The 24,935-nt window shown below is 47.8% G+C and overlaps 1 protein-coding gene across 2 annotated transcripts in view; it reads right to left on the bottom strand.

The window, feature by feature from the left end:
• PHIP (pleckstrin homology domain interacting protein) overlaps positions 1 to 24,935 on the bottom strand; it is a 944,985-nt gene that overhangs the window by 471,718 nt on the left and 448,332 nt on the right. Inside the window, exon 19 of one of the 2 annotated variants that reach the window (XM_029595577.1) lies at positions 19,354 to 19,474. In XM_029595577.1, coding sequence (XP_029451437.1) covers positions 19,354 to 19,474 — 121 coding nt within the window. Of the gene's footprint in view, positions 1 to 19,353; positions 19,478 to 24,935 lie in introns of both variants that reach the window. The other variant, XM_029595576.1, reaches the window with a different exon arrangement.

Genomic DNA, 24,935 nt, shown 5'->3' with positions numbered 1-24,935 from the left:
TATTGGTGGTTTAAGGTGAGTTAAACCTCTCATAAACCTGCTGACAAGAGGTTGTGTGGATAATGGTGCATCTCCCATCTTGTTATGGTAAGCTGAGATTGCACTTAAATGGACTCTTACAGATGAAGTCTGGAGACCAGATTCTGATAGATGGTATAAGTAGTCTAATAGAGAGGTTGTGGGGCAGGTGAAAGGGTCTATATTCTTTTGTCTGCACCACATAGCAAATCTTTTCCATTTGGAAGAGTAATTCTTTCGTATGGAAGGTTTGCATGAAGCTAGAAGCACTTGAGATACATTGGTTGAAAGATTGAGGGGTTGTAAAATCAAGCTTTCAACATCCATGCTGTCAGGGATAGGGATTGGAGGTTGGGATGGCGCAACCGAACCTGATCCTGAGTTATGAGAGTGGGAGCTACTCCCAGATGAATTGGATCTCTGACAGAGGTCTAGGAGTGTGGGAAACCACACTTGTCGAGGCCAATACGGGGCTATGAGTATCATGGACCCTTTGTCTTGCTGTAGCTTCACTAGAGTCTTGGTTATGAGCGGTATCGGAGGATACGCGTATAGTAGGCCTGAGTTCCAAGGGTGAGCAAAGGCGTCCTTGGCTGACTGATTCTTGTGCGTGTGTAGAAAACAGAAATTGTCCACTTTGTGATTCAGATGTGACGCAAAGAGATCTATTGTTGGTTGTCCCCAACTCTGGAATATCCTGGTCGCTACTGAGGGATCCAGGGACCTCTCGTGTGGCTGGAACTGACGACTGAGTCGATCCGCCACTACATTGTGAATGCCTGCCAGATAAGTGGCCCGGAGGAACATTGAGTGTTTCAGGGCCCAGGTCCAAATCTGTGCAGCTTCTTGACAAAGGAGATACGAGCCCGTACCTCCCTGTTTGTTGATGTACCACATGGCAACTTTGTTGTCCGTTTGGAAGAGAACAGTCTTGTGTGAAAGGCAGTCCTTGAATGCATGTAGCGCATAACGTATAGCTCGAAGCTCCAGGAAATTGATTTGAAAAGTTGCTTCGAGCTTTGTCCAAGTACCCTGGGTTTGGAGATTGTGTATGTGAGCTCCCCAACCCAAGGTGGATGCATCTGTAGTTAACGTTATCTCTGGGACTGGTTGCTGGAAGGGTTGGCCCTTGCGCAAGTTGTCCATGTTCGCCCACCAAAGTAGAGATAATCTTAATTTGTGGGTTACTTGAATTGGACAATGAAGCGGTTGAATGGCTTGTATCCATTGTGACCTTAGAGTCTATTCGGTAATTCGCATGGCAAGCCGTGCCATAGGAGTGACATGAACTGTGGAGGCCATATGGCCTAGCAAGGTGAGAAACTGATGGGCTGTTGCCTGATGTGCGGAGTGAATCGAGTTTGCTAATGAGGACAGTGTTTCCGCCCGATCTTCGGGCAGAAAGGCTCTTGCAAGGATGGTGTTCAGTTCTGCTCCTATGAATTGGAGCAGTTGAGATGGAGTAAGATGGGACATTTGGTAATTGATGAGAAAACCCGTGGAGTGAAGTAGAGTAATTGTGTGATTGAGAGAAGCGAGAGCTCCTTGTTGAGATTGACTTCTGATGAGCTAGTCGTCTAAATAGGGGAAGACATGGACACCTTGCTTGGGCAAGTGGGCTGCTATTACTGCCAGACATTTTGTGAAAACTCTGGGAGCAGAGGCAAGTCCGAATGGCAGTACTCTGTATTGGAAATGTTGATGACCCACCATGAAGCGCAGGTACTTGCGAGGAGGGGGGAATATTGGAATGTGAGCGTAAGCGTCTTGAAGATCCAGAGAACAAAGCCAATCTCTTGCTTGAAGAAGGAGAAGCATGGTGCCTAGAGAGACCATCCTGAATTTTTCTTTTTTTTTTTAGAAATTTGTTGAGATTTCTGAGATCTAGGATTGGTCGTAGGCCTCCGGTTTTCTTTGGAATGAGGAAATAACGGGAATAGAATCCTCTGCCCTGCTGAAGTCCGGGCACCAACTCTACAGCCCTGGCTTTCAGGAGAGTGGATAATTCTGTTTGCAGGTGAAGCAAATGATTTTTGCTGAGATGAGAGGAACTCTGTGGAAAATCTTGAGGAATGGTTATGAAGCTGAGTTGATATCCTCGGTGTATAATTGAGAGGACCCATTGGTCCGATGTTATTGACGTCCAAGTATTGTAAAAAGTGGACAGTCTTCCTCCCACTGGCAGTGTTGGTCGAGGATTGGAGTAGGGGCCTTGTTCTCTGGAGATGGTCTCAAAATCCAGTGGCAGGTCCGGTTTGTGGAGCTGGTTGAGGCCTAGTTGTTCTTTGTTGCCTCTATTGAGGTCGCTGTTGGGACCTGGGAGGCCTCGGTCTGGATGAAGGAGGATATCATCTCCTTTGTCTATAGAATGGGCGCCTAGTGTCCCTTCGTGGGGGCCTGCGGCTAGCATGTGTTGATGGATCATGCGGAAGAGAAGACAATTGTCGCAGGGTCTCAGTGTGTTCACGTAGTTGTGAAACTGCGTCTTGTACCTTGGTGCCAAACAAATTATCCCCAAGGCAAGGAAGGTCGACGAGCTTATCCTGCACCTCTGGACTTAAGTCAGAGGCTTTGAGCCAGGCCCATCTTCTGGCACTAATGCCGGATGCAGCAACTCTCAAAGCCGTCTCACAGGCATCATAGGCGGCTCGGACCTCATGTTTCCCTGTGTCTAACCCCTTGTTAATGATGTTTTGTGCTGCCTCTTGATATTGTGCAGGCAGGGATGGCACAAACTCTTCCATTTGTTTCCAGAGGTTCCTCTGGTACTGGGTCATGTAGAGGTGGTATGCTGAGATCCTGGAGGATAGCATTGCTCCTTGAAAGATTTTTCGACCCATTTCAACCAGAAATTTATTATCCTTGCCTGGAGGGATAGATGAATGGGTTCTTGTATGACTGGAATGCTTCTGCGCAGATTCTATGACCACCGAGTGGTGGGGCAGTTGAAGTTTTTGATAGCCTGGTGCCGATTGTACCAGGTAGGTAGAATCTACTCTTTTGTTCACTGCAGGAACTGTGCAGGGATGTTCCCAGATGCGTTGTTGTAACTGTAAGAGCACCTCATGGATAGGAATTGCGAGATTGTGTTTGGGAGGATCTACAAACTGGAGTATTTCCAGAGTTTGATGTCTGTCATCCTTTTCTGCCTGCAAATTGAATAGGATAGAATCCGCCATTTCTTGGACAAAGGTAGAAAAAGAGAAATGCTCTGGAGGCGATTGTTTGCTGGCCTGAGGTGGGGAGGGATCAGACACGAAGTCTTCGGATGAGACCTCTGATGTAGTGTCCGACCAAGTATCATATCCAGAAGGTTGTTGAGTAGGTGTAGTCCTAGGAATTGGAGGTACGCCTGAGGGTCCAGGTAGAGGGTCTTCAGATACAATGTCCTCTACATCCTCCTCCACCGGATTAGCAGGCAAAAAAGTAATTCTTGGTACCTTTTAGTCAGGATACCGTGTAATGCTGCTTCTGCACTTGGAGCTTCCAAAGATGCAGGTGGGATTTTGGCATCGAGTGTTTTAATTTTGTCGATGACTTATGTCTCGATGCCGATGCCTTGTGAGGAGGAGGTAAGGTGGGTGCCGTCATGTAAACAGACTTCGGCTGTGAAGTAGAAGGGACGGTCAAAGTCGATGTATGGAGAAAAGAAAACATCAAGATTGGAACCGTCACCGAAGGCATCTGTGGCATCGAGGGTTGTAGCATCGATGGAACTTGTATAGTCGAAAGAGGAATAGACATCGATGGCATCGTCGTCTGCGGCATCGAGGTTGGTATCACTGGTATCAGCGGAACCACCGGCATCTGCGCGGCTGGAGGTGGCAATGCAGCCGCCAGCATAGACTCGACCGCCAGCATCGGCTCGACCGCCGGCATCGGCAATGACGCCAGAACTTGCGCCTGGAAGGCTTCCCTTACCATCTGTCTTATTAGGCCGATTAAGTCTGGCGTCGATGTAGTCCCAGGTAGTGCCTGGGATGTCGATGCCGACGTAGATATCGACAGTGCCAGCGAGGGAATCGAGGACACGGAGGTCAGCGGAGGTTCAGCTGACTTGTGCCGCTTTGCGGTCGGTTCCCCCGGGGGAGGGAGCAACGGAGACACAGAGGATCGATGACGTCGGTGCTTGTGTTTAGGCCTTGATTCCGATACTAACCTGGTCGATAATGTCGACAGTACTGGTGATGGAGCATCACCGGATCCCTCGAGTCGCCGTTTTTTAAGAAGAATTTTCTTAGTGACCCCTGTTGGTGAAGATTTCGAAGTAGACGGTGACGGCACTGACTGGAGGTGGAAAAGCTGTGACATTTTCTCCTGCCTCAGCTTTCTGCCTTTCGGGGTCATTTCCTGGCATTGTACACATGAAGAGATTTCATGTTTCTCTCCTAAACAGATTACACATTCAAGATGTGGATCTGTTATAGACATGGTCCGGTTACAGACCGAGCATTTTTTAAGGCTGAAGCCATGTCTCTATCGACAGCCGTCGATTTGAGAAGAGAAATCCTGAAAAGAGAAGTAAATCCAAAATAATTGGTTTTGTCACCGTCCGGTGACAAATAAGATTTTGTGAGTCCCCAAGTGGGGAAAAAAGAGAAAAAAGTGACTTTTTCAGTCAAATTTAGTGAGAAGATCTCACAGGGCTCCTGTCACCATGATGCTGAGGGCAGCGCGGAAAAACGAAGACTAGAGTGAGACCCCTGTGGCAGAGAATATCATGGCATGCTGGGCATGCTCAGTAGCCTCAGGCTGCCAGTCAAAAGTTTCTAGAAACTTTGACAGAAGTTTTTCCCGCAATAGGGCTCAGTCAGTGACGTCACCCCATATGTGAGGACTAGCATCCTGCTTGTCCTCGGATAAGGTCAGTTTACCCAAAAGTTCTAGAAACTTTGCCATAGGTTTTCTGCCTGGCTCCATCCAATGATGTCACCCATGTGTGAGGACTACGACCCTGCTTGTCCCTGGAGAAATGGAAGCTGCATCATACCATCCAAACACTGCCTAGACAACGCCATCGCTCAAAACTGCAAGGAGATTCCTTGTGAAGGAAGCCACAGAGAGGTCAACAATCACTTTGAAGGAGATATAGAGTTCAGTGGCTGAGACTGGAATGGAGATGCATCAGTCAATCATATTAAGAGCTCTGTATACAACTGGCCTGCATGGGAGGGTGGCTAGAAATGTTTGGATTACTTACCTGGTAATCCCCTTTTCCTTAGTGTAGACAGATGGACTCAGAACAAATGGGAAAGTATCCGCGTGCTAGCAGTTGGAGACGGATCTGACGTCAGCACAGGGGTATATAGCCCCACAGGAAGCGCAGCGATTCAGTAATCTTCCTTGCAAAAGCTGTTATGGATGTGTGTACTGACGCTCAGTGAAAAGTAAAAAGGAGAAACAGGATCCCCCTGACCGATTGACAGTGGCTGGAGACCGCCAGCATTCACAACCGGAAGGCGTGGACCCGGATAGAGCGTACGCTCTCATGGAAAGAAAAGCCATGGCTTACCTGGAATCGGTGAAACCCATGTACACAGGCAGCTGGGCGGGATGCTGAGTCCATCTGTCTACACTAAGGAAAAGGAGATCATCAGGTAAGTAATCTCAACATTTCCTGTCGTGTAGCCAGATGGACTCAGAACAAATGGGATGTACAAAAGCTTTACTCCCAGCCTGGGCGGGAGGCTGCCTGAGGACCATGTAGGACTGCCCTCGCAAATGCTGTGTCCTCCCTGGCCTGGACATCCAGACGGTAGAACCTGGAGAAGGTATGGAGGGAGGACCACGTCGCCGCTTTAAATATTTCCGCAGGCGACAGCATCCTGGATTCTGCCCAAGATGCCGCTTGTGCTCTGGTAGAATGAGCCTTGACTTGCAGAGGCAGAGACTTCCCGGCCGCCACGTAAGCTGCTCTAATAACTTCTTTAATCCAGCGGGCGATGGTGGGCCGAGAGGCCGCTTCCCCTTGTCTTTTCCCACTGTGCAAGACGAACAGATGGTCTGTCTTTCGTACTTCTTGTCTCATTTTCAGATATCTGGGCAGCATTCTGCCTATGTCGAGATGGCGTAGCAAACGCCCTTCTTCAGATTTCTTCAAACCCACCGTGGTAGGCAAGGATATAGTTTGATTAAGGTGAAATCGTGAGACCACTTTAGGTAAAAAGGAGGGAACCGTGCGAAGATGGATAGCCTCTGGAGTGATTCTCAGAAAGGGATCACGGCAGGACAGTGCTTGTAGCTCTGAGACGCGGCATGCTGAACATACCGCCAATAAGAACACCATCTTCAAGGTTAGAGAACGGAGAGACAGGCCCCGAAGGGGTCTGAAGGTGGATCCCGCGAGGAAATCCAAAACAAGGTTGAGGTTCCACAAAGGTACTGGCCACTTCAGTGGCGGATGAATGTGCTTAACCCCTTTCAGGAAGCGAGACACATCTGGATGCGTGGCAATGGTCTTGCCATCCCTCCTGGGACCATAGCAAGACAGTGCAGCCACCTGAACTTTGATGGAGCTGAGGGGGAGACCCTTCTGAAGCCCATCTTGCAGAAAATCCAGAACAATAGGGATTGTGGTTGCATGTGGATTGGTGCCATGAGTGTCGCACCATGCTTCAAATATTCTCCAGATCCTTACATAGGTGAGGGAAGTGGAAAACTTGCGGGCTCGGAGGAGTGTATCTATCACGGGCTCCGAGTAACCTCTTTTCTTCAGTCTAGCCCTCTCAATGGCCAGACCGTAAGAGAGAATTGAGCCGGATCCTCGTGGAGGATGGGACCTTGACGTAGAAGGTCCCGGCGAGGAGGCAGGGGAAGGGGCTCCCCTGCCAGTAGTCTTCTCATGTCCGCGTACCAGGGTCTTCTTGGCCAGTATGGTGCCACTAGAAGAACTAGGCCTCGGTGTCTCTGAATCTTGTGGATGATGGCGCCCAGCAGAGGCCACGGAGGAAATGCGTATAGCAGAGTCCCTGGAGGCCATGGCTGAACCAGGGCATCGATTCCGTATGAGAACGGGTCACGCTTGCGGCTGAAGTATCTGGGTACTTGAGCGTTGGACTTGTCTGCCAGCAGATCCATGTCCGGAATTCCCCAATGATCCACAATCATCTGGAAGGCTGTGGGTGACAGCTGCCACTCTCTCGGATTTAGGCTTTCTCTGCTGAGGAAGTCTGCCGTGATGTTGTCCTTCCCAGCAATGTGGACGGCGGAGATGTCCTGCAGATTCGCCTCTGCCCAAGCCATCAGTGGGGCAATCTCCAGAGATACTTGACGGCTTCTGGTTCCACCCTGACGGTTGATGTATGCCACCGTGGTGGCGTTGTCGGACATCACTCTGACTGCTCTGTTCTTCAGTCTGTGAGCAAAGCGAAGGCAAGCCAATCGGACTGCCCGGGCCTCTAGATGGTTGATGTTCCACGCTGACTCTTCTCTGTTCCACCGCCCTTGTGCGGTGAGTTCTTCGCAGTGTGCTCCCCAGCCGCTCAGGCTGGCATCTGTGGTGAGCAAAGTCCACGTGGGTGATGACATCTTCAACCCCCTGCTCATGTGGTTGGACTGCAACCACCACCGCAACTGGGTCCGCACTCTCGCTGGAAGATGAAGGTGCGTGGAATAGTTCCGTAAACGGGGGCTCCAGCGAGAGAGCAGGGAGTGTTGTAGAGGTCTCATATGGGCCCTCGCCCAAGGTACCACTTCCAGGGTGGATGCCATGAGACCCAGAACCTGCAGATAATCCCAAGCTATGGGCCGACTGGCTCCCATCAAATACTGGATACGCTGCTGAAGTTTCAACTTTCTCTTGGCAGTGAGACTGACTGTGTCTGCCCGGGTGTCGAACTGTACTCCCAGGTATTCCAGTGACTGGGAAGGCTGCAGGCAGCTCTTGCTGAGGTTGATTACCCAGCCCAAGCTTTCCAGAAGGGCGATCACTCTGTCGGTTGTCCGAAGGCTCTCCTCTCGAGATTTCGCCCTGATCAGCCAGTCGTCTAGGTAGGGATGGACCAGAATTCCTTCCCGCCTGAGTGCCGCTGCTACCACTACGACCACCTTGGTAAAAGTCCGCGGTGACGTGGCCAACCCGAAGGGCAGTGCCCGAAACTGGAAGTGGCGTCCTAGAACCTTGAAACGTAGGTAGCGCTGATGATCCAGATGGATCGGGATATGTAGGTAGGCTTCTGACAGGTCTAATGCCGTGAGGAACTCTCCTGGCTGTACTGCGGTCTTGACGGAACGCAGAGTTTCCATGCGAAACCTCGGGACCCTTAAGTATCGATTGACCGACTTGAGGTCCAGTACGGGCCGAAAGGTGCCCCCTTTCTTGGGTACCATGAAATAAATGGAATAGTGTCCAGAATTCACTTCCCAGGCAGGTACTGGGATGATGGCTTTCAAGGACAGGAGCCTCACTAGGGTAGCTTCCAATGCTGCCTTTCTTGTGTGTGGGACAGGAAGATTCCATAAACTTGTTCGGAGGGAGATGATGAAAATCCAGATAATACCCCTCTCGGATGATGGCGAGGACCCACTGGTCCGACGTAATCTCGACCCATCTGGGGTAGAAGAAGGTTAACCTGCCCCCTATGGCTTCGTCCCCCAGATGGATCGGCGGACTCTCATTGTGAGGCGCGGCCGGGACCGGAGCCCGGGCCCGCTCCCCTCTTGCGCTGCTTGGTCCGAAAGGACTGGTTCCTGGCCTGAGGACGAGGTGCCTGGTAGCGACTCCTGTAGGGAATGAAGCGCTGAGAGCTTCTACCCCTGGAGGCCCTCGGAAAGGCACGCTGATTCCTTCTGACCCGGACTTCCGGCAGTCGAGGTACTGGAGAAGCGCCCCATGTGCTGGCCAGTTTATCAAGGTCACTGCCAAACAAGAAAGAGCCCTTAAAGGGCAACTTGGTGAGGCGTGTCTTTGAAGGCGCATCGGCTGACCATTTCCGGATCCAGAGCTGCCTCCTGGCAGCTACGGAGGAGGAGATCCCCTTGGCTGTTCGGACTAGGTCTGATGCAGCATCCGTGAGGAACGAGAGAGCGGACTCCATGTCTGCTGCTGGAGCGTTGTTCCTGACCTGTGACAAACAGGCACGTGTCACCACTGTGCAGCAAGTCGCGATCCGCAAAGACAAAGCTGCCACCTCAAAAGTCTGTTTCAGAATGGTGTCCAGTCGCCGGTCATGAGGCTCCTTGAGGGCCGCCCCCCCCTTCCACTGGAATGGTAGTGCGCTTGACCACAGCGCTAATCAAGGCGTCCACCTGAGGGCATGCCAGCAGCTCCTGGATAGCCGGCGCCAGTGGGTACATGCTCGTCAGGGCCCGACCCCCTTTGAATGCGGCCGCCGGCGCAGCCCATTCTAAATCTATCAATTGCTGTGCCGCTTGTAAGAATGGAAAATGGCGGGCTGTAGGACGAAGACCTTCCAGCAGGGGGTTCTGCGCAGAGGGCACCATAGCGCTGGGCCCTGTAATATCCAACTCCGCCAGGCACTGAGACACCAGGTCCGAGAGATCCTCCTTAGGGAAGAACCGCCTCATGGTTCTATATGGCTCAATCCCTGGGAGAAGGTCCCCCTCGTCCGGGAGTTCAGACTCATCCGGTGAAACCTCCTGGTCTGACAGATCTGGACTGTCCAGCGGCGGGAGGTCCCGCTCGCGATAAAGGCGTGAAGGTCCAGGAACAGGATCCGCTGGAACCGCCACCGCAGAGGCAGCTGCCGTCGCAGGCACCACAGGGACCGCAGAAACAGCAGGAACAACTGGAACCGCAGGGCCTGGGCGGGACGCCGTTTGCATCTGGACAAAGGCATGAATCCCCTTAAAGAGATCCACCCAGGAAATTGAAGCAGACTCTAATCGCCGGGGTACAAGATCCCCCGGGATTCCCGATTGGTCGAGACTGACCGCCAAATCCGGGGTAGCCCCTGGGGAGCTGTCAGCAAAACGTGGCTGAGACTGATCCTGGCCCGAGGGTCCCACGGCCTCCTCACATTGGGCACATAGGGAGTCAGGCTCTTCACTGTGCGTGGCTCGGAGCTGGCATACAGAGCAGAGGCCAAGGGCTTTAATGCCTGAGGCAGGAGGCGCCCCCGCTGAAGATGTTGAGGCGTTCTCTTCCATTGAATAATATGCGGCAGCAATATGCGCTTAATACCACAGGCGCACAATAACAATATGCGGCAGCAATATGCGCTTAACCCAACAGGCGCACAATAATAATATGCGGCAGCAATATGCGCTTAACACAGCAGGCGCTTAACAATATGCGGCAGCAATATGCGCTTAACACAACAGGCGCACAATAATAATATGCGGCAGCAATATGCGCTCAATGATATGCCATATGCGCTTAGCAGTATGCGGTCAAGAATACACGCAATGGTATTCAATATGCTCTCAGCAATAAGCGGTTAGCAATACACGCTCAATATATATATATTTTTTTTTCAGTATGCTCTCAGCAATAAGCGGTTAGTAATACACGCTCAATATTATTCAATATGCTCTCAGCAATAACAGCTAGCAATATACGCTCAATGTCATTAAAATGCTCTCAGCAATAAGCGTTTAGCAATACACGCTCAATATTTTTCAGTATGCTCTCAGCAATAAGCGGTTAGCAGTACACGCTCAATATTTTTCAGTATGCTCTCAGCAATAAGCGGTTAGCAGTACACGCTCAATATTTTTCAGTATGCTCTCAGCAATAAGCGGCTAGCAATATATGCTCAATGTCATTCAAATGCTCTCAGCAATAAGCAGCTAGCAATACACGCTCAATGTCATTGAAATGCTCTCAGCAATAAGCGGTTAGCAATACACGCTCAATGGTATTCAACATGCGCTTAATAATAATAATAATAAGCGGGTAGCAATATACGCACAATGAGGAATTGAATATGCGCTTAGTATCTGCGCCTATCTCGGGCGCTCAATACCTGAACAAGGCCACAAAATGGCACCCTCCACGGCGTGCCACGCCGCCGATCCTCGAGTCCTCGGAGACCAGAAGTAAAAGCCGTACACCTTACCTGATCCTCGGCGCTTCCCGGCTGGAACCCGGGTGGTCTCCGGCTGCGGGGGGAGAGGGCAAGTACCTTCACCGCCGCGTTTGAGGATATGCACCCGCTGCCTCGTCCACGCCGGGACAGAGGCGCCTCGCAAGCCTCACCCGAACCTCGCCCGGGGGCTGTGTCCCTGCCGCGATTCGGCCACTGGACCGAGGACTTAAACCTCCGGGGGATCACGGAAATCACCCCAGGAAACTCTACTGGGGGAGGGACCTTAAGGTATCACCGCAGGAGTGCGGGGCTCGTGCTGTAGAAGTTTCAGTAAGTAGAAAAGAAAAAGTAGATTTGGAAAACCCGCTCAGCAAGCGTGCAGGCTCTCCAAACTGCTTTGGAGACGGAAATTACTAAGTTGCTACGCTTCCTGTGGGGGTATATATACTTGTGCTGACGTCAGATCAGTCTCCAACTGCTAGCACTAGCATACTATACCCATTTGTTCTGAGTCCATCTGGCTACACGACAGGAAAGAAGCTATTAATGAAGAAAATCCATATCAAAACATGTTGGAGTTTACCAGAAAGCATCAGAGCAACCTAGCTAAAATGTGGGATAAGATTTTGTAGAAAGCAGAGTTGCTTACCTGTAACAGGTGTTATCCCAGGACAACAGGATGTAGTCCTCACATATGGATGACATCATCGATGGAGCCCTATCACGGAAAACTTCTGTCAAAGTTTCTAGAAACGTTTGACTGGCACACTGAGCATACCCAGCATGCCATGATCCCTGCAGCCACAGGGGTCTCCCTTCAGTCTCATTTGTAGCAATAAGTGCAAGCGAAAAAATAAAACAATAAAACGGCAATGGACCCAACTCCGCGGGGTGGCGGGTGGGTTTCGTGAGGACTATATCCTGCCGTCATGGGATAACACCTGTTACAGGTAAGCAACTCTGCTTTATCCCAGGACAAGCAGGATGGTAGTCCTCACATATGGGTGATTAGCAAGCTACAGGCTGACTCATCTTGTAATAGGTCAATGACATGTAACTGGTGCACCAGGCACAACAACTGAGGTGCCATTGACTAAGATGAGGCAGCCTGAATCACAGCAGGCGGTTGTGGAAGGAGTTGGGTATTACACCGGAAATAGATTTTTCAAGACATATTGCCCAAAGGCAGAGTCTTGTCTTCCTTCTTTATCCAAGCAGTAATGAGCTGCAAATGTATGCAGAAAACTCCAAGTTGCAGCTTTGCAGATGTCTGTGATAGGTAATGAATGGTAGTGTGCTATGGATGTTGACATAGCCCTAACTGAGTGCGCCTTTACTCACCCCTAGAGAGGAAGGCCTGCTTTTTCATAGCAGAATGTGATACAGTCTGCCAGCCAGGTGGAGAGAGTTTGTTTGCGCACTGCAACTCCTGGTTTGTTTTTGTCAAAAGAAACAAAGAGTTGGGTGAACTTCCTATGGACTACAGTGCAGTCTAAGTAAAAAGCGAGCGCACGTTTACAGTCCAAGGTGTGCAAAATTCTCTCGCCCTGGTGAGAGCGAGGCCTTGGAAAGAAAGTGGGTAAGACTATGGATTGGTTAAGGAAAATCCGTTACCACCTTAGGGAGAAATTTGGGGTGAGTGCGGAAAACCACTCGGTCATGCATGAACCTTGTGTAGGGTGAATATGTGATAAGGGCTTGTAACTCACTGACTTTCCCAGCAGATGTAATGGCTACTAGGAAAAGGACTTTCCATGTAAGAAATTTTACATCACAGGAATGCAAAGGCTCAAACAGAGATCGCATGAGCCTTGCAAGAACTACATTAAGGTCCCATTTCGTAAAGGGTGGTTGAATGGGAGGCTTAAGTTGAAGTAAGCCCCTCATAAATCGACTCACTAGGGGTTGCGCTGTTATTGGGGCATCCCTATACCTTTGTGGCATGCCGCAATGGCACTCAGGTGTACACACACAGAGGCAGTCTGGAGACCAGAATCTGAGCGGTGCCATAGATAGTCTAATAGAGATGGAGAGGGACAGGAGAAAGGGTCGATACCTTTTTGAGTGCACCACTTGGTAAATCTAGTCCACTTCGAACGGTAAGATTTACGTGTGGAGGGGCTTTCGTGAAGCTATGAGAACCTGAAAGACTTGAGCAGTCATAGGATCAAGCTTTCAACATCCAAGCCGTCAACAAGGCAAGGGTTTCCAGGTTCGGATGGCGTAATCTGCCTTGGTTCTGAGTTATGAGGGTGGGTGCTGTGCCCCAGCAAATTGGTTCTCTGATCAAGAGATCCGGAACCATACTTGTCAAGGCCAATACGGGGCTATGAGGATCATGGACCCGGTGTCCTGTTGCAGCTTCACGAGAGTCTTGCCTATGAGCGGAATCGGAGGATACACGTATAGAAGCTCTGTGTTCCAGGAGTGAGCAAAGGTGTTCCTGGGGAACATTTGTCGATGGCTGTGGAGGGAGCAGAACCTTTCCACTTTGTGGTTCATTTTGGACACAAAGAGGTCGATGGTTGGGTAACCCCAGCGTTGAAAGATTTTGCTCGCTACACAGGGATCCAGAGACCATTCGTGGGGATGGAAACATCGACTGAGATTGTCTGCTAGGACATTTTGTATGCCTACTAGATAAGTGGACCTGAGATGCATGGAGTGAGCTAGGGCCCAGGCCCAAACCTGCACTGCTTCTTGACACAGCAGATAGGAGCCTGTGCCTCCCTGTTTGTTTATGTACCACACTGCTACTGTGTTGTCCGTCTGTATCAGCACAGTCTTGTGTGAGAGGCAGTCTTTGAAGGCATAAAGGGCATACCTTATCGCTCGAAGTTCTAAAAAGTTGATTTGACACTTTCTTTCGAGTGGAGTCCACGTAGCTAGAGTCTGAAGGTTGTTGAGGTGAGCTCCCCATCCCAAGTTGGAGGCATCTGTGGATAAAGTTATTTGAGGAGTCGGCTGTTGGAATGGTAACCTGGTCTGTAAAGCCAGTTGACTTGTCCACCATAGAAGTGAGAGACGTAACTGGTTGGTGACCCGTATTAGGGACGACAGTGGCTGAAGAGCTTGAAGCCACTGAGACTTTAAGGTCCACGGAGTCCTTCTCATGGCTAACTTTGCCATAGGGGTCACATGGACTGTGGACGCCATGTGACCGAGAAGTGTAAGGAATTGATGGGCAGAGGCGATGTTGCAATTGATCAGGGAGTTTGCAAGATTTGCTAGGATGTTTGCACGGTCGCTTGGAAGAAATGCTATTGCGACTGTGGTGTCAAGGTCTGCTCTGATGAAGGTGAGGAGTTGAGACATGTTCAAATGTGATTTCTGATAGATGATTAGAAATCCCAGGGAATGCAACAGGGATATGGTGCTTCTCAAGGCAGCGAGAGTTCCTTGTTTGGATGGATTCCTGATGAGCCAGTCGTCTAGGTAGAGAAAAACATGAAGGCTGTTTTTTCTGAGATGTGCAGCCGCAACTGCCAGGCATTTTGTGAACACTCGAAGTGCTGAGGCCAGTCCAAATTGGAAGGACTCTGTACTGGAAATGTCTTTTTCCCACTACGAATCTTAGATTCTTTCGATGTCGTGGGGAAATGGGAATGTGAGCGTAGGCTTCATGAAAGTCCAGAAAACAGAGCCAATCTCCTTATTGTTATAAGGGAAGAATGGTTCCTAGGGAGACCATTCGGAATTTTTCTTTTTGAAGAAATTTGTTGAGATTGTGGGGATCTAGGATGGGGTGGAGACTGCCTGTTTTCTTTGGAATTAGGAAATAGCGGGAGTAGAGCCCTCTGCCATGTTGAGACCGGGGAAGGGTTTTGATAGCCCTAGGTCAGCAGGGTGGAGAGTTCTGCCTGCAGCTGAGATGTTATCACGCTGTGTGACCACAGAGAAATGGGTGGGGAATCCGGGGGTAACCATTTGAAATTTTAGACTGTTCCCCCTGTTCAAGATAGCTAATCTTGTGGTGTTGAGGCTCCATTGGTGTTTGAAGTAATGGAGCCGACCTCTAACAGGAAAGTTGGACTTCGGGGTTGTTGAAGAGGCTGCTGCTCTCTGGTATTCCTTTCAAAAACCAGATGTTTGTGGGGGTGGCTGAGTTTTTGCCTGTTTTGGTTGACGTCCTCTCTGAGGTTGACGGAAAGGGCATGTTGAAGTAGGTGGATAGTACCTACGAGGCCAATAGAAGGGCTTTCTGGTATCACATCTTGTGGGTTTCCGAGCTGAGGATGACTGGTCCGATGTCAACCTGGACAGCTGGCGGAGTGTCTCATGGTGATCTTTAAGTAGAGAAACAGTGGCTTGGATCTTTTCGCCGAAGAGATTGTCTCCGGTGCATGGGAGATCCATCAGCCTTTCTTGGACTTCTAATCTGAGATCAGAGGCCTTCAGCCAAACCCACCTCTGTGCACTGATTCCAGCAGCTGATAGAAGGGCAGATGTTTCAAAAGAGTCATATGCGGCCCGTACTTCATGTTTGCCTGACTCCAGCCCTTTGTCAATAAGAGCATTGAGTGACACTTGCTGTTGCTGAGGGAGAGTATCCGCTATGTCCTGAACTTGTTTCCACAAGTTCCTTTGATATTGTGTCATATATAACTGATATGCCGCAATACGGGACACAAGCATGGATCCTTGGAACGCTTTTCTTCCCTAAACCATCCAGAAATTTTTGTTCTTTTCCTGGAGGAGCAGATGAATGTGGTTTCTGCTTCCTTGCTTTTTTCTGAGCTGATTCAACAACAAATGATGTGGCAATTGTGGTTTTTGAAACCTGGTGTATGTTGGACCAGGTATGTTGCATCTGTTCTCTTGTTAACAGCTGGCACATAACAGGGATGCTCCCATAGGCGATGCTGGAGTTCTAAGAGTACTTCATGGTTTGGTATCGCCATGATTTCTTTTGGTGCATCTACAAACTGGAGGACTTCAAGGGTTTTATGTCTGTTATCCTCTAAAGCAAGTAATTCAAAAGGAATGGTATTTGCCATTTCCTTTATGAAGTGTTGAAAGGAAAGGTCCTCTGGTGGTGACTTCCTTCTTTCTTCTAGTGGAGAAGGTTCAGATGCAAGGTCATCAGTATCATTAACATCCTCCCAAGGACTGTGTTGAGGCTGGAAATGGGATCGAGAAGGATCTAAAGGGTCCTTTGGAAGAGGACACTTTTTCATCAATGCAGATTTTGATGGTTGTTTTGGAATCTGGTTTGGTATCAATGGAGGCAGAAAAGGCATCGACAGGGAACCAATAATCAGCATCATCCAATGGACCAGGCTGTAAAGGCATCAATGGACCAGGGAATGGCATCGAGGACATCGATAGAATACGGGACTTTTGTAAGCCCGTTGGCCCTGGTAACAGATCAGAGTCTCCATCATCGTCCTAAGATGAGTCTGGAATGGGTATTGCTGGAGTCATTGGTAGATGTTTTGGTATGGGCGGCGTCGATGGAGGCATTGGAAGACCTGTCGATGGTATTGGTGCAGGTGTTGGGAAGGCACCGATTAAGGCATCGAGTCTTGTGAGAAGAGGGGCAAACATCATTGGCTCCAGTGTCGGTGCCGATGGTTGCATCGGTGTCGGTGGAGGTTGAAATTTTTGTAAGGCTTCGATGACTGCCTGTTGAATCGTGGAAGTCACTTCTTCCCTGGAGACTGGGACTGGGTCCACTGTCTCAGGAGAAGGTAAGACTAGCTCTACTGGCACTTCCACAGCAGAATGTGGTGGCACAGTCTCTGACATCAATGCCAGTGGAGAGCACCTCGGTGTCTCAGGTTCAGAGGGGCATGACAGCTCTTGTACCCAGACCCATTTATTCATCAGCTCGACGTCCTTCGATGCCGATGCTGACACTGATTCTCCCGATGGAACGGAGTCAGAACAGTGTCGATGGTGTCATTTCTCTCAATGGTCTCTGCTGGATATCGAAGAGGATGCTATGGACAATCTGGATGGGGTCGGTGATGGACAGTCATCGGACCTTTTCTTTCCTCGATGTTTTTCAACAGAGAAAGGAATTTTCTTCAGTGACGACGTAGAAGATGATGATGGAGTAATCTTTTTGAAAAGTTCCTCCATTTTATCCAGTCGGGCACGCCTGCCCTTCGGAGTCATCTGAGTGCAGGCGAAACATGCGGACATCATGGCCTGATCCCAGGCAGAGAACACAGATATCATGCGAGTCTGTAATCGACATTGTCCGGGGACAATTAGGGCATCTTTTGAACCCTGTGGCCATTATAAAAATTTTAGGCTGGGTAACAGTCGGTGGCCCGTGGATACTGAAGAAAAGAATCCGGAATCGATGGAAAGAGACTCCAAAGAGTACTCACCGAATGGGATGTCAAAGGGAGACCCGAGAAGGGAATTGTCTGACAGAAAATATTATTCCATGAGGAAAGAATTGTGAGAAAAACTCAGAGCTCCTTCAACACAAGGCTAAAAGCAGCGCAGAAAAAAAGAGACTGAAGGGAGACCCCTGTGGCTGCAGGGATTATGGCATGCTGGGCATGCTCAGTGGGCTCAGTGTGCCAGTCAAATATTTCTAGAAACTTTGACAGAAGTTTTCCGAGATAGGACTCCATCGATGATGTCACCCATATGTGAGGACTACCATCCTGCTTGTCCTGGGATAAAAATGGAATATTTTGGCTAAAATTTAAAACGCTATGTGTGGCACATACCTAACACTGCCCATTCCTCAGCAGACACCACCCCAAAGTGGCACCATCATGTTGTGGGGAAGCTTTTTCTCAGCAGGGATTGGGCATCTTGTTAAAATTGAAGGACAAATGGATGATGCAACATACAGGGAGATACTGGAAGACACCCTGCTTCAGTCTGCTAAAAAACTAAAATTTGGGAGAAAGTTCACCTTTCAGCAGGACAATGATCCCAAGCACAAGGCCAAAGCAACACAGGAGTGGTTAAACAAAAGGGAGAATGTTCTACAATGCCTAAGTCAAGTCATGATCTCAATCCAATCGAGATTCTGTGACATCAGCCAACCAATGTGAACAACTTGGAACGAATCTGCCAGGAAGAATGGGCAAAAATCATTCCCAAACAGTATGCAAAGCTGGTAAAACTTAGCCCAACAGACTTAAAATCTCTTATTGCAGCAAAAGGTGGTTCTAAGAAGTACAAATCAAAGGGCTGAATACTTATGCGAGCAATTTACAGTTTTTAATTTTAATTTACCAAAAAAACCAGAAATAATAAATTGTGACTGAAAATTTACTTTAAGAACATACTGGTTTGCAACAAACATACTGTCTGGAACAATATGTGTGTCATTTGTAATCCACACAAATCTGACTTTTGCAAGCCAATGTACGTGCATTATTCTCCTTCGCCTTAATACTCCCATGGAATTCCGCCTCCTAACGCTTGTACCAATGGCTACTGGTGCCATTGGTTGGCCCCTGTCACATGGTAGGGCTAAAGGCCACCGGCACCATTTTGCTTCGTGGAAACCGAGGCCCCAGGAGCGGCAGATCACTCCCGGGACCTCCACTAGACCACAAGGGGGGCGTCGGGAGGGTAGCACGGTGAGGCGGGGGCTGGCAGAATTTTGAAAGGGAACTTTATGCCCTTTCAAAATTTTGCCGCCTGCTGCACCACCCCCTAAATCGCGGTATCCTAGGCACAGCCTAGCTCGCTTAGTAGTTCCTCTGGCCCTGCTTTTAATCAGGTTGAAGAGCCCTATGTATACTTTTAACCGGGATAAAGGCAGGGTAATTTTCAAAACACATTTGGATAAATACCAATTTATCCAGTTAAAACACGTTCCGAAAATTGCCCTCTAATGTTTGGGGATTTTCACATTCGTCACATAGTATTTTAATGATTTTATTTCATATAAAACTTGGTTTTGCATCAATTAGCAATGTAATGACACTTTTCAACAGATTTACTTTTTAAGTACTTTTGAATTTTTCAGTCAGATTTGCATGGCAATTTTTATATATATATATATATATATATTTTTTTTTTTTTTTAAATTCTGAGCTCTGAGATTCTGCTTTATATTTTACCTTTTATTATGGAAAGCATTTCTTAAGCCAAATATACAAATATTTCATGGCTTAATGGATGATGTCACAACATAACTGCCCTTATGAACACAAACCATACTTCATTTCTCTATCTTGTGAGATGCATCAGTTAGCCATAGGCTTGGGAAGGGCTTCAGAAGCAGAAATATAATTAGGAAAAAAAATGCTCTCCAATAGCAGTATCATACTCACAATCCTTATGTTTATAACACTATTTAAAAATATTTTCAACAAGGTTTTGTACAAATAACTTCAAAGAAAACTGGACTGCTTAGTTGCTATACCTTCAGAATCGGTGAAATTTTGTTTTCCCTTGGAGTGTGGTTTGAAGCATTTTTCTTCTTCTCTTCTAATTTATACATCTCTATTTCCTGTTCTCCCTTTGCAGTTCTCCACTCCTCCTGCCTACTGAGAGAGAGATTGAGTGCATATGAACATATGGCTATACATTTTTAGTTACTGATGTCAAAGACAAACTAAATTATTTACATGGATATTATTATAAGGAAATAAAGGAGCCACATTTCCTAAGGGGTTTCTCTTACTTTCTATCTATAGGAAAATATTTGATAGGTGTGGCCAAAGGTGTATAATGCTGTGCATGTGCTCTTTAACATACTGCAGTATTGGCATATATTATCCCAGTCTCTCAAGAACTCCAGTAACTCTCTGGTCTCTCAAGATCCAATTCAAAACTCCCATAAAATTTTCAAAACCCTTGCAACTATGCCTCTAATCTTAATTCTAGTTTGTCAAGCTTCCAAGGTCTATATGCTCTTCAAATTTCTGCTTCTTTCTGCTCCAAAAAATTATTATGCCACAATCAATGCCAGGATTTTTCTTTTACCACACCAGGAAGTATAGAATGATCCATTGGAGGCCAATCACCTCACCAACTTTCTTTAAACATACAAAGACAACTCACCACTGCCCCCATGCCTCTGAGTGCTGATCTTATGACTTTTTAATGTACATTGCCTTCTAAAGTCTTCATACCCTTGTACATTTTTCATTTTCTGCTCTCTAAAAAATGCAAATTAAAATGCATTAAAGGAGCTTGTTTCACTGATCTACACAACATACGCTACACTCATTGTGAAAGAATAGAAATATTGCAAAAGTAATTAAAAATATAATAAAATCTTTATTACATAACTTCACACCCTTTATCACAGCAAATCTAAATTCACTCCAGTACAAAAAATTGCCTTGACAAGGTCAATAATAAGCTAAAGAGAGTCCACCTGTGTCCAATCATGGTAGATGGAATGATCTGAATAGTCTTGAATGAAGAATCAAGCTGGAATATCATTATTCAAAAAGTACAGACTGGAATAAGGCTATAAAAAAACTACAATATGTTTGAATATCCCTTGGGGCACCATCAGGTCCATCATTGTAAAGTAGAAACAGTTTGGCACCACCAAGACACCACTGCAATCAGGCAATACCTCCAAAGTAAGTAGCCATGAGTTAAGTAAAATGCTAAAAAGGGTAAGAGAGAGGCCTAAGATCATTTTGAAAGACCTGCATAAGTCTCTGTCTGAGATATGGGAAAATGTTTACTGTTTAACAATTTCATGAATATGCTTCAAACATGGCCTGTTTAAGAGGATGGCAAGAAGGAAGCCTCTGCTGAAAAAAAGCCATAAGATGGCATCTCAGAGACATGGTGGAAGGAGGATAACCAATGGGACAGTGCTATACCGGGGTACAAATATCGCAAAGACAGGGAGGAGCACCCGAGAGACGATGTAGCGCTTTATGTCCGGGATGGCACAGAGTCCAACAAGATAAACATCCTGCATGAGACTAAATGCACAATCGAATCTTTATGGGTAGAAATCCCTTGTGTGTTGGGAAAGACTATAGTGATAGTATACTACCATCCACCTGGTCAAGTTGGTGAGACGGACAGTGAAATGCTAAGAGAAATTAGGGAAGCTAACCAAATTGGTAGTGCGGTAATAATGGGATATTTCAATTACCCCAATATTTACTGGGTAAATGTATCATCGGGACATGCTAAAGAGATAAAGTTGCTGGATGGAATAAATGACAGTTTTATGGAGCAATTGGTTCAGGAACTGACAAGAGAGGGAACAATTTTAGAATTAATTCTCAGTGGAGCACAGGATTTGGTGAGAGAGGTAACGGAGGCGAGGCAGCTTGGCAATAGTGATCGTAATATGATCAAATTTGAATTAATGACTGGAAGGGGGACAGTAAGCAAACCCATGGCTCTCGTGCTAAACTTTCAAAAGGGAAACTTTGATAAAATAAGAAAGCAGAGTTGCTTACCCGTAACAGGTGTTACCCCAGGACAGCAGGATGTAGTCCTCACACGTGGGGGATGTCACTGGATGGAGCCCTATCACGAAAAACTTTGTCAAAGTTTCTAGAAACGTTTGACTGGCACACTGAGCCTACTGAGCATGCCCAGCATGCCATAATCCCTTGAGCCACAACCCCTTCAGTCTTGTTTGTAGCAAAAAGTGCAAACGAAAAATAAAATAAACGTTTCGAACCCAACTCCGCAGGGTGGCGGGTGGGTTTCGTGAGGACTACATCCTGTTGCCCTGGGATAACACCTGCTACAGGTAAGCAACTCTGCTTTATCCCAGGACACGCAGGATGGTAGTCCTCATATGTGAGTGATTAGCAGGCTACCAGCTGACTCATATTTGTGTGGACCAACAGCGTACAACTTGTGCAACACACACAACTGGTATACTGTTGGGAAAAATGAGGCAGGCTGAAAATCACAGCAGTTTGGATGTGGAAGAAGTTGGGATTATATTGGAAATAAGTTCTTTAAGACAGATTGGCCAAAGGCTGAATTTTGGCATCTTTCCTTGTCCAAGCAGTAATGCGCTGAAATGTGTGAAGATATGTTCATGTTGCAGCTTTACAGATGTCCGCAATCGGTACTGAACAATTGTGTGCTACTGAGGTTGCCATGGCTCTCACTGAATGCGCCTTAACTCGTCCCTGGAGAAGGCGGCCTGCTTTGCCATAGTAGAATTCAATACAGTCTGCTAGCCAGTTGGAGAGAGTTTGTTTGCCCACTGCAACTCCTGGTTTGTTTTTATCAAAAGAATCCGAGTTGGGTGGATTTTCTATGGACTGCAGTGCGGTCTAGATAAAATGCAAGTGCACTTTTACAGTCGAAAGTGTGTAAAACCTTCTCGCCTTGGTGAGAGTGAGGCCTTGGGAAAAATGTGGGCAAGACTATAGACTGATTCAAGTGGAAGTCAGTAACTACCTTGGGAAGGAACTTATGGTGAGTACATAGGACCACGCGGTCATGTAGGAACCTGGTATAGGGTGAGTATGTAACAAGTGCTTGCAACTCACTAACCCTTCGAGCAGATGCAATGGCTACTAGGAAGAGAACTTTTCATGTAAGAAATTTAACATCGCAGGAATCAATAGGCTCAAACGGGGAGTGCATGAGCCTTGCAAGTACTATACTTAGGTCCCATTCAGTGACTGGTGGCCATAAAGGGGGCTTAAGTTGTAATAGACCCCTCATAAATCTACTCAGGGGTTGCGCTGTAACTGGGGCATCCCCTAATCCTTTGTGGTACGCTGAGATGGCACTCAGGTGTACCCTCACTGAAGAGGTCTGGAGACCAGAGTCTGAAAGGTGCCAGAGATAGTCTAACAAAGATGGAGTGGGGCAGGAAAAGGGGTCTATACTTTTTGTATGCACCATATGGTAAATCTATTCCACTTAGAACGATAGGATTTTCGTGTGAAAGGCTTTCGTGAAGCTACTAGCACTTGAGAGACATCAGTTGAAAGATTGAGTGGTTGGAGTATCAAGCTTTCAACATCCAAGCTGCAAGGGATAGGGTCTGAAGGTTTGATTAGTGTAACCTGCCTTGGTTCTGAGTTATGAGAGTGGGCGCTGTGTCCAGGGGAAGTGGTTCTCTGATTGAGAAGTCAAGAATTATGGGAAACCACACTTGTCGAGGCCAATATAGGGCTATGACTATCATTCACCCTTTGTCATTTTGCAGCTTCACAAGAGTTTTTGCTATGAGCGGTATCGGGGCATACGCGTATAGGAGGCCTGAGTTCCAGGGACGAGCAAAGGCGTCCATGGCTAACCTGTTTCTCTGGTTGTACAGGGAGCAGAATCTGTCTACTTTGTGATTCAGTTGGGACGCAAAGAGGTCTATTGTTGGTTGACCCCAACGTTGAAAGATTCTGGTCATTACAACAGGATCCAGGGACCACTCGTGGGGGATGGAACTGTCGGCTGAGGCGATCTGCTACTATGTTTTGTATGCCTGCCAGGTAAAGTGGCCCGAAGAAACATGGAATGCATTAGGGCCCAGTCCCAGATCTGCGCAGCTTCTTGGCATAGGAGATAAGAGCCCATGCCTTCCTGCTTGTTCAGGTACCACATTGCAACTGTGTTTTCTGTTTGTATGAGAACAGTCTTGTGTTAAAGGCAGTCCTTGAATGCATAGAGAGCATAACATATAGCTTGAAGCTCTAAAAAGATTATCTAAAATGTTGCTTCGAGCTTTGTCCAAGTACCTTGAGAGTTTGATGTTGTTCACATGTGCTCCCCGACCTAAGGTGGATGCATCTGTGATTAAAGTGACTTGTGGAACTGGTTGCTGGTATGGTAGACCTGCTAGCAAGTTGTCTTTGTTTGTCAACCAGAGGGGAAATAAACATAACTGGTGGGTTATATGAATCTGAGACAACACTGGTTGAATGGCTTGGAGCCACTGAGATTTCAAAGTCCATTGCGTTATTCTTATGGCCAACCTGGCCATAGGAGTGACGTGGACCGTTAAAGCCATATGGCCCAGCAGCGTTAAGAATTGATGGGCTGAGGCTGTTTTCTTTGTGCGCAGAGATATAGCTAGTCTGGAGAGTGTGACTGCGTGGTCTTTGGGTAGGAAGGCCTTTGCGATGGTGGTGTCCAAATCTACTCCGATGAAATGCAGGAGGCGAGATGGAATCAGGTGGGATTTTTGGTAGTTGATGAGAAATCCCAAGGAGTGAAGGAGATTGATTGTGAGCTTGAGAGCGACGAGAGCTCCTTGCTTGGATTGGCTCTTGATGAGCCAGTCGTCTAGGTAAGGAAAGATGTGAATGCTTTTCCTGCGTAGATGGGCTGCCGCCACTGCCAGGCACTTTGTAAATACACGGGGTGCCGAGGCAAGTCCGAAGGGCGAGACCCGGTTCTGAAAGTGTTGATGTCCCACTAGGAAACGCAGCTACTTGCGGTGAGGTGGGAAGATTGGAATGTGAGCATAAGTGTCCTGAAGATCCAGAGAACAGAGCCAATCTCCTGTTTGTAGAAGGGGAACCATGGTGCCTAAGGACACCATCCTGAATTTTTCTCTTCGTAGAAATTTGTTGAGATTGCGGAGGTCTAAGATGGGGCGGAGGCCTCCTGTTTTCCTTGGAATGAGGAAATAGCAGGAGTAGAATCCTCTGCCCTGCTGAGGTCGGGGGAACAGGTTCCATGGCCCTGGCACCCAGAAGGGTGAACAATTCTGACTCTAGAAGAGTTGTGTGATCTTTGTGTATCCACAGTGGGTTGGGCGGTGAATCCCGGGGTACCGTGAGAAAGTTTAGATGGTAACCCTGGGTTATAAAAGAAATAACCCATTGGTCTATGGTGATGTTGACCCAATTGGTTGAAACGTGATGAAGTCAACCTCCCACTGGTAAATTTAGATTTGGATTGGTGGAGGGGCTGCTGTTCTCTGGAATTCCTTCAAAACCCAGATACTTGGCCTGTTTGTGGAGGCGGCAGAGGTCTGGATAGTTTAGGCTGCCGAGGATGACCTCTCTGAGGTGGCCTAGTTGTTCGGCACGAGGAGCAGGTGGGAAA

This window comes from Rhinatrema bivittatum, chromosome 3 (assembly GCF_901001135.1).
Source record: "Rhinatrema bivittatum chromosome 3, aRhiBiv1.1, whole genome shotgun sequence".
Classification (NCBI taxonomy): Eukaryota; Metazoa; Chordata; class Amphibia; order Gymnophiona; family Rhinatrematidae; genus Rhinatrema; species Rhinatrema bivittatum.
This window is presented reverse-complemented; position numbering and strand designations above follow the sequence as displayed.